Source organism: Mastomys coucha, unplaced genomic scaffold (genome assembly GCF_008632895.1).
Source record: "Mastomys coucha isolate ucsf_1 unplaced genomic scaffold, UCSF_Mcou_1 pScaffold22, whole genome shotgun sequence".
NCBI classification, from domain to species: domain Eukaryota; kingdom Metazoa; phylum Chordata; class Mammalia; order Rodentia; family Muridae; genus Mastomys; species Mastomys coucha.
The window spans coordinates 140,777,461-140,787,661 of NW_022196905.1; the positions used below are offsets into that span (position 1 = coordinate 140,777,461).

The 10,201-nt window shown below is 40.7% G+C and overlaps 1 protein-coding gene and 1 long non-coding RNA gene across 4 annotated transcripts in view; one reads left to right on the forward strand and one right to left on the reverse strand.

Moving 5' to 3' along the window:
- Positions 1–10,201, forward strand: part of Wasf3 (WASP family member 3) — a 99,590-nt gene that overhangs the window by 63,182 nt on the left and 26,207 nt on the right. For all 3 annotated transcript variants that reach the window (XM_031338745.1, XM_031338746.1, XM_031338747.1), the window contains exon 3: positions 2,686–2,828. In XM_031338745.1, the coding sequence (XP_031194605.1) occupies positions 2,696–2,828 (133 nt within the window). In that variant the 5' untranslated portion in view covers positions 2,686–2,695. The remainder of the gene's footprint in view (positions 1–2,685; positions 2,829–10,201) is intronic.
- Positions 1–10,201, reverse strand: part of LOC116068768 — a 43,449-nt gene that overhangs the window by 15,103 nt on the left and 18,145 nt on the right. The gene's annotated exons all lie outside the window — the stretch shown is intronic.

Here is a 10,201-nt window from a genome sequence, read left to right on the forward strand (position 1 = left end):
CCTATCTCAGCCTCTCTACTAGTAGTATTGTTTATTTCATGTTTTTACACTATACTATGGTTTTCAGATCAGCTTATATACTTCAAAAGTATTCATATACCCAAAAGAAACATAGCCGATTAACTAGGGAGGTGTCTCGTAAGAGAACAACAAAGTGAAATTGAATGCTTTGCTTGACATTTGTAACTCTTGTATCAAGTTTGAAGAAGAGGACTTTATAAGTTACTCTTTCTCTGAGATGAGTGCTTTTCCAAATTATCACAGCTAATGAACTAAATTCTTACCCTCACCTAATGTCTGTGCCACCCTCCAAGCAGAACCAATGTTCATTGAAACAGTTGGTGAATGACTTTATGGATAGACCATCTTAATACCTACACCATTTCTTAAATGGATGTAACCTGTTCTCTGTGGGCTGAGAATGATGTCACCCACTCAAGTCAAATAGCTTTGACCATAGCAAGAAGTCTGTATCCAAAAATGGAGCCTACAATTCATTTCTTGGTGCAGCAGAACTATCAACTCTCAGCTTAGCTACGATGGAGGTAAAATCCTTTGGTGATGTGAGGGTCATTGAAATACAGCCTTATTACAATGAAACCCAATGTCTAAAAATTGTCTTATTTTGGGCTTGTACCACAGTAATAGCCAAGATCTTAAACTCTACTAAATACAAAACTAACAAAAAGACTTTATATATTCATGTTCATTTAAGAAAATACTAGTAGTGATGTATTATTTTTAAGTATACAGTTAATATGTTTGGAGTTATTTAAAATTCATATTGAGAAAAATGTAATTTCACTATTGCTGTAGATGAGCATCTACATAAGACTGCTAAATTGATTGTTGTTTTATATCAAACAACTTTTATACTTATTTTTATTGTTATAATATTTTATAAATTTTAAGGAATATGACAAAAAAGATATTGTAGATATTGAAGGGGGGTCTCTGGGAGGAGCAGTGATACAAAAGGGAAACAAGAATGTGATTCAGTTCTATTTACTTAAAATATGTTTTTAAATGTTAACAAATTCAGATAAATTGAAATCATGTAACTTTTCTCATCATAATGCAATAAAAGTTTTAAAAAAAAAAAAGCAGGCACCACATCCAGGCCAGCTTAAAAAAAAAAAAAAAAAAAAAAAAAAAAAAAAAAAAGGCAAAGAATTCCATCTTCTTGGAAGAGCAGTTCTTTAGTTTAAAATATGTACATTTAGGGAGATAAGTGAAAATGAATCCAATTGGGAACCTGTTTCCTGCTATGACTGCCCTTTATTGAAATCTGAGGCCCTGAAATCTGGTTGGATGCCTCCTTCGCTGGCACTCCTGCAGGGACCCAAGACTTGGACCCCAACTCTCTCCTCATGGCATTGCTCAGAGACCAGGACTGTATTGTACTTGGGTCTCGGAAGGTCATTAGAAACCCAACAGTTGGTGTGTGTATCTGGTTTTGTGTCTATGTGTGTAGTGTTTTTCAAAGCAGCATTCTTTATAATTGACTCAAAGTTAAAATGGCTCAAAGGCATTCACCAGTAGAATGGACAAGTCAATTGTGGCAAAGGTATATCTGTTGTATAACAAAGAAATGAGTAATATGTAGTGTATTTTTATGAACATACACAAATATTTCTGGATGCTCCATAAAAATATTAAAATCCATAATAATTAATGCTATGGAATCTTTTTAAATTTAAAAAAGATGTTTTTAATTAAAATAGAATTATATTATTTCTCCCCTTTCCTTCCTCTAGCCTTTCCCAGCTAACCTCCCTAAAACTCCCCCCATGTCCCAACTCTCATTGATAGCCTCCTTTTATTTGTTTATATGTATAGGTCTTTACATGTATATGCAGTACACACACATATACAGACATACTACTACTGAGTCCATTTTCATTGGCAGTGTGTATGTGATTTCAAGGTTGACTACTCTGCATTGGACAGCTAATAAGGAGGGGGGGGGTGCTTATCCCTGGGAGAGGCTAATTCTTCTCCCAGAAGTAAATAGTTGCCTGTAGTCTTGGTCTAGAGTGGGGCCTGCAAAACTGCCCACTCCCTCTGTGTTGCCATGGCCGTTGATACTGCCGTTGCTCCATCTTTGTTTATGCAGCCATTTCCAGAAGAGCCTGTTTCACAGGAGACTTGCTGGTGTGTTGGCTCTTACAGTCTTTCTGGCCTTTCTTCTTCAGTGCTCCCTCAGCCATGCATCAGGACGTGTGTGTATCCATTAGAGCTGAGCTGTCCACAGTCTGTTGCTCTCTGTACTCTGTCCCACTGTGGTTTTCTGCGGTTTCTCTTGCTGTAAGGAGAAGCTTCTTTGTGAGGGGTGGAAGCTACACACACCTGTGATATAAGGATGAGCTCCGAAAGAGTAGGGAGTCCTGCTTCTCTAGCCATGATGCTTAGAGAGCCTTTCTAAGGTCCATGGCCTGACCAGCCCCTGAAAGCTGGCTGGGTTTCCAGAACCAGTTACGATTTCCTTCCTGTTTGTTATAGAGCAATGAAAGCCAACATACACCAACTTTGATAAATAGTACTATATATATTAAATATATATTATATAAATATATATTAACTACATTATATATTTAACATATATAATTAAATATATAAATATATAAGATGAATATATTTTAAAGTATGTCTATTAAAGAACATATATATCTTTTTAATTATTAGATTGTCAGCCATGCCTTTGGTGAAGAGGAACATCGAGCCCCGGCACCTGTGCCGTGGTGCCCTGCCAGAAGGAATCACCAGTGAGCTAGAATGTGTGACCAACAGCACGCTCGCCGCAATCATCCGCCAGCTAAGCAGTCTGAGTAAGTCCCCTGGCTCCCCTGGCTACTGGCATTATGTTTATAGATTCACGGTACCCAGTGGACTTTGACTTGCAAGTGGCAACTGTGAAGAAAAGCATCTTCCTCCATTCACCATGGCCAATGCCTGTGTCAGCCCTGGGCTGCTGGTACCGGACTCTGTATTTAAAGTTGTCATCATGAAAATACAAGCCCGATTTTACGAGAGAGGGCCAGATATGTAGACTTCACAACGTGTCCATTTTTAATGCCTTTTAAGATTACGTTGATTGTTGGATTTTTTCTTAGCAAAACTGTCTCATTAAATTTGACAGGACCAGGGGTCTTGTCTTTTTTTAACCTGTTAGGTTGAAAAGTAGTGCCCAAAGTGTACCTAGTATACAGTTGATATTCAACAAATATTGGTCTAATTCCAAATAGAAAATAAGAGCAGGTAAGCTGATTATTGCATACATCTTATATATATTACACATATATGTAGGTGACTGACGGCAGCTTCAGCCGTAAGGAAGAAAAGACTCCATTATTTTGTCAATAAAGGTTAGTATTAAATACCTAAGGGATGTTCTTTTTAGGATTTAGAGAAGCACAAAAAAAAAAACTTTTTTTTTTTTCTTCAATGCTTTTTGAAATTGTATTTTTTTTCTCACTTTGACTTTTCCATCCTAGCCCTGTTTTCTCACTTTGCCTCTATTCCTTTCAGTGGTGGCGGATTTCCATACTTAACAGTGTACGAACTGGTAATAGCTGGGAAGTCTCTATGAAATTCTGTATTCAGGTAGTCTTAAACACAGAAGATAAATGTGTATATGAGTGTGAGTGTGTGTATGAGTGGGTGTTCATGACTGTGTGTGTGTATCAGTGTGTGTGTGAGAGAGTATGAGTGTGTTTATATGTGTTAGTGTTTGTGTGAATATGTGTTTATAAGTGCGTGTTTATGAGTGTGTATGGAGTGTGTGTGTGTGTGTGTATGTGAGAGAGAGAGAAAGAGAGACTCAAGTGCTTTTATGTATTTGAGAAGAACCACTGCAAATACCTATTTCTTTAAAAGGATTATATTTGATACTGTTATCTTTTAAGGCGATTTGTAAATTTTGGCTAAGGAAACTGTCGCCTGGAAATGAATTACCATGCATTTTGAAATGGATTTCCCTTGAAAGCTAAACTAATTACAGTTGATTTTGGATTAGTGGATGTTCAGAGAATATATAAATTTATATAATTACAGATAAAATTCCTTTCAAGTTATCGATAGATGTACACATTTCTCTTTGCTTTGATGGTTTTTTTTTTTTTTTGCAAGTTCTCTTTCTTGCTAGTAGCTCAAATATCTGTTGACACAAAATATAAGTAATGCAAACTGACTTAAACTTACAAATTTAATAATCAGGCTACTGGTTGAACTGTGGTATTCAGCAGAATGTTATATTAATCAGGTTTATTCTACCTGTTTGGACATAGTCCCAAGTGTTTTGCTGCAGAAGCTCTTGCAATAGGTATACTCCCACAAGCTCTTCCAGAGGTAGCCGTGCCCCTGTGCTTGAAACCAGTATGTATGTTAATTATACATAAAAGAACATTCATAAAGCACTTGGCCTTTAGAGAAAGACATTTCCTGGGCCCAGGAATTTACAGATCATGGGATTTCTTTAAATGTGGAAGAGGGCAGTAGAAAAATTGGTATGGGAGTGTGTCCTATTGGAATGGCTCAGTGGCTACTATTGCCTTTGAAGACGGAGAATAGGCAGACCTTAGAACCTAAAAAAAAGAGGAGTAGACTCTCTTGAGAGCTCCCAAAGGAACACAGCCTTGCTAATATCTTGACTAATACAGTACAGGCCAAGTTCATTCTAGCTCAGATTCCAGGGGTAAGATGATAACTGGAGTTTAAAGCCACCATTGGGGCTTTTGTGTGCACATACAATAGAAAGCCCATCTGTCACTCTAGGGGAGATATTGTAGTGCACATGATCATACAGAAACTCTATGTCTCTGAGCACTGCTGATCCTCTGTGGCCTCTGGCTGGACCAGTGATGAGTACCTGCCTCAAGGACACTTGGTCCCTAGCTAAATTCCCTCCATGGCTTCTGACACTACCTGTCTTTCAGACTATCAAACAAGATTCCAGGAAGCATCCCATGTAATGGAATATGGACTGAAGTTGCTAGCCCCCAAATGCAAACCTGTGTGGTTTTGCATTTAAAAGATAATCTAGGCCAGTCAGTTCACTTTAGAAAGTTGACCTAATGAACATAATGAATTATGGGACCTTCTGATAAAATATCATCCCAGGGATAAGGAGCCGTGATGACTGCGTGAGAAACCCAAGTTGTAGAGGAGGCAGATCTGAGAAGAGAGCAGCAGTCGATGGAGTCTGTGTCTCCTCATAGTTCCAAAACTCCCCAGATAGCACCCACAACAGGGGACCAAGTGACCAAATGCCTGAGCCTATGGGGGACATTCCTCAGTCAAACCACCATACTCGCAAGGCATTTCAACGTGGTTCTCCTGTGCAGCAGTTCCGTTTGGTTGCCTTGAATGAACCTGCCATTACACTTCAGTCTTTGGGGAGTCTTCCCATGCAGCTTTTACTTGTGACTGAGTTCTAAGTGTGTGTGTGATGGGGGTGGGAGCTTCCTGTTCACCTCAATACTCATCAGTGGCTTTCTGACTATGAGACGCAAGGCTGTAGGCCAAGTTGAACTGAGCAGCCTGATTTCAGTGATGGCTTCGTGTGTGTGTGTGTGTGTGTGTGTGTGTGTGTGAAATCTCAGCCTTGCTGCATCCATCCCCACACTCTGTGATGTCCCTCTGTCTTTCTACCCAAGCAGTGGCCTGCTGAGAAAAAATGTGTTGTGCTAGCATGAGAATCAGAATTTGCAGGTGTAATTCTTAAAATGGGATGGAGATCAGCACGTGGAGTATTTGCCTTCATCACCGTGGGATCATCCCCTTTACACCACACCAGGGCAGACAGAATGGAGCAGCACCCGGGAAGTAGAGGCAGGGGGCTCAGGAGTTCAGAGACATCTGTGTGTACATAGCGCATTCCAGGCCAGCCTGACTGCATGAGGATTCATGGATTTTTCTTTTCCAGTTCATAATCATCAAGTGGTGTTATTGGTTGGTTGTTTTGTTTTGGTGTCGGGGCCTTGGCCCAAGTTCTTATGCTTGGCCAAGTATCACATCATTTATGATAAACCCAAAGCAGAATGTTTTTTAAAAAAAAAAAAAAACTTTCCTAGGGTCCCTAACCTTTATTCAATCAATCCAAATGAGAAAGAATTACTTAACCTTCTTTACTTTCTGTCTGAACCCCATCCTCCCACCCACCATCAAATCCACTCCCCCTTTTTCCCACCCACCCTCAGAGATTCACCTTCAGGTGTGGGTCCAGATGGGTGCTGGGCAGCAGCAGGACTTCCTGCAGGTGTGAGAGAGATGCTGGCTGGCTAACAGGCCGCTGTGGTCGGGATGAGGACGTCAGTGGGAGCTTCAGGATTGTCTTGACCGCATTTGTCATCCCTCTCTTGAGCACAGCAGCTTGCCTAGAGACCCACCCGTTTCCTTGTGGTTCTAGAGTAGACAGAGGCAATGGAAGTCCCCGAGGAACTAGCTGTTGAGACTGGCACTCACCTCATTCTGATTCTCCTGCGTTTATTGGAGGCTCAGGATGGTGAGCACTGAGGTGCTGCTTGCAGCCTGAAGACATTCTAGTCCTGTACATGCAATAGCGTGTGAAGTTCTGCTTATGGATTGGGACGTGGAGCCCAGTGTTCTGCCTGCCTTTGGGGTGTTTGGCACAGTCCTTTACAGCCTAATTGAACACAGGTTTTGAGGCAAGGGAGCTTTGCGGCATTGTGTTTCACTGGGGTTTTTAGGAAACCTTTTCAACAGGACAATATTGGTTGCTGCTGCTATGGTTAGTGACAATTATAGCCACAAAAGAGGAAGCTTGTAACTTGAAGAGTGTTAGTGTGAAAGACAAAGGCCCGCAAGCCTTCAGAGTCTATCCAGGAACATTTACAAAGTATTTACAATGCAGTTTCAGATTGTTTTTGAATATGAATATCCAGTATGGGAGATCAGAGTAGTAGGTGAGGGAGAAAAGCCCCCGCTGGTGCAGCTGTGGCCAACACTGCAGAAGTTGGTGTCCAGCTGAGGAGCCTTGAGGGGTTTCCTTCAGATAATGACAGTCACTCTGCACACCAATTAACACGAATCTGAGAATACTTCTCCACCATTTTCCTTGATTAATAATCCCAAACTCTTGCACCTCTCAGCCGGCTGCTCAATTAAAACTGCAGTATCTTGCAATCAAATCCTTGCTGGTATTAGAGTGAAATAATAGTTTTTATAAGTTATAACTTTGTTAAGGTTGGAAACTTCAAGAAAGATGCTTTTTAAAGAATAAAAAGATGAATCACCAAATAGAAGAAACATGTTTTATGCACATATTTGATAAAAGACTTATCAAAGAAGTTCTAAAACTCAGTATTAAGCAAGGAGGAACTAATTTTGAAGAGAACAAATACTGGGGCCGAGAGATGGCTTAGCCACAAGAGCATTGGCCACTCTTGCAGAGGACCTGGGTTCAGTTCCCAGAACCACATGGCAGCTCACCTAACGCCCTCTCTGGCCTCTTTAGGTACTGCATACTTGTGGTATACATAGATTCGTACAGGCAAAACATTCCTACACATAAAATAAAAATAAATCTTTAAGGTGAATAAATCCCAGTACACCTTGACCAAGGAAGAATGAGATAACAAAGACTCGTATAATATAATTTTCCTTTTAAAGGAAGAGGAACATCAGGAATCTGTGCCAGTGGTGCCAGGAGTCCTTTAAACACACTGTGACTATTACTTTCTTCTGTTCTTGTGATAATAAATGTTCCCCTTATTCCCTTTAGACTCTCTCTCTCTCTTTCTCTCTCTTTCTCTCTCTGTCTCTCTCTGCTCTCTCTCTCTCTCTCTCTCACACACACACACATTATACTTGATTATATGTAAAATGTATAGCATGAAGCTACACAAAATACACAATATACAACTCTGCATCAATTCAATAAAATTACTGAAGATGCTGCTTTGTATACATCTTTATAAGAACGACACCTCAACATCCAATAGCTGTGAAGGCCATCCTCACTACATGATAAACAGCTCTGGCTCTTCATCTAAGGGACTTGTAATCGCTGGGGTTGTCATAGCCATAGACTTATGGAACCAGTTCTTCACTGTTGGAGCACAGGGGACTCCTTTCTGGGGGACATTAGTGCATAATATATCTTTGGGCACTATGGAAAAAGCATTCTGCCATCTTAATAACCATCAGCATACTCGTAATGAGAGATGGTCTCTGAAGATGGCTTAGAACTCTGAGTTCATTCACGTAAAATCTCTCTACTTTCCCTAATCATTACAATCCTCTTAAAAGGGATTACCAAGATACATAAACCAATGAGGCAAAAAGGCATGTCTAAGGTTAGAATCACAGACTTAAGGAAAATCACAGGTAGAAAATATATCCCGCAATGGCAATGCATAAGAAAGCTGGCTTGGTTAATATCAGATGGAAGACCAGGGAAGAAGTGAAGGGTGTGTTATGTAGATAAAAGAACCAAGAATGTGGATCAGTCTTAAACCTGACCACACAGGGAAACACCTCAGTGAACAGGTACAGACAAGAGCTTTCCAAACAGGACTCCACCTGGGCAGGAAATTTTGCCAAAACCTAACAAACAGGATCATATCATATAATTACAAAGCTTCCCCACAGCACAGGAACCCATCAGCATATCAAACACCCTGAAGAGTGAGAGAGGCCCCGGCAGCTACATGTCATGTAGGGGTTCGAATCTTCATTGCATAGAGAAACGTAAACATGCATAAGAAAATAAAACTCCAGCCAGTAATGGATTGCATGGACACTACTCAAAAGAAGAAACAACAAATGGCTGGTAACATCCTGAAAAGTACTCAGCATCCTTAGTCAACAGGAGTGTGCAAATTACGACAGCCGTGAGTTTCCATCTGACCCCCGCGTGATCGGCAATCTCTTAGAAAACAAGTAATAATAAAGACAATGTTTAATTTGCTGCTGGTGGGAAGAAAACTGGTGCGGCCATTTTGGAAACCAACATGGAAGTTTCTCGGAATTGCACAATCCAGAAAGTCTACCTCTGGGCATATTCTCTACAGACTTCAAGCCCTGCCACAAAGACACTTTGATGTCTATGTTTGCTGCTCCCAAATCTGGAGTTACAGGTGGTTGTGAGCTGTCCAACATGGGTGCAGGGACTCAAACCTGGGTCCTCCCTGCCAGAGTGTTCACATCGCACTGGCAAGGAAGCAGGATCAGCCTGGATGTCCATGAATGATATGGGTGATGAGACTGTACACAAGGAGTTGTATTCAGCTGTGGAAAAGATTATGAAATCTGCAGGAGAGAGAGTATACATGGAGATGATTATATTCAGTATGGCCACCTAGGATCAGAAAGGCAAAGATGGTGCATTCTCCCTCACATGCAGATCCCAGATTTTAATTTTTATGTATTTATGCATACATATGTGTGGATATAGGTCATGAACCATGATAAGTGTTGAAATGAGGGACAGTGGCAGTACATGTGACTGAGAGTGGAAAAGAAGCTTCTAGGGTTAGCAGGGGCCAATGGGGCTGGGTGGGGGAGGGGGGAGGCAGACAGGGTATGTTTTACTTCAGGATGCTATAATGAAACCTAATCCTTTGTAGAATAATTAATATATGTGTGTGTATAAAACATTTATATAAACACATGCATATATATAATATATATTACAGAGTCAGAAAAGTAAATTATCAATATAAAGTAGATAGGATTTCCATTGCTAGGAAGAGACACAATGACCAAGGCAACTCTTATAAAGGAAAACATTTAACTGAGGCTGGCTTACAGGTTCAGAGATTCAGTCCATTATCATCATAGCAGGAAGCATGGCAGCGTGCAGACAGATGTGATCTGAAGGCAGCCAGGAGAGACCAGTATCCTCAGGCAGCTAGGAGGAAGTTCTCTTCCACAGTAGGTAGAGGCTGAGCATAGGAGGAGGCCTCCAAGTCCACCCATAGTGACACACTTCCTCTAACAAGGCCACACCTCCTAACAGTACCCCTCCCTATAGCCCAAGCACATACAGACCATTAGGTATTACTTCATACCTGGTGGTCTGGAACACAATACAATTCATATGTTAAAAATGTATGTGCATGTGATAAGAGTGCTCCAAAGCACAAGAAAGAAAAATGAACAGAACGAAACAACTGGAGAGACGGCTCAGTGATGAAGACTTCTGGAGAGACGGCTCAGTGATGAAGACTTCTGGAGAGAC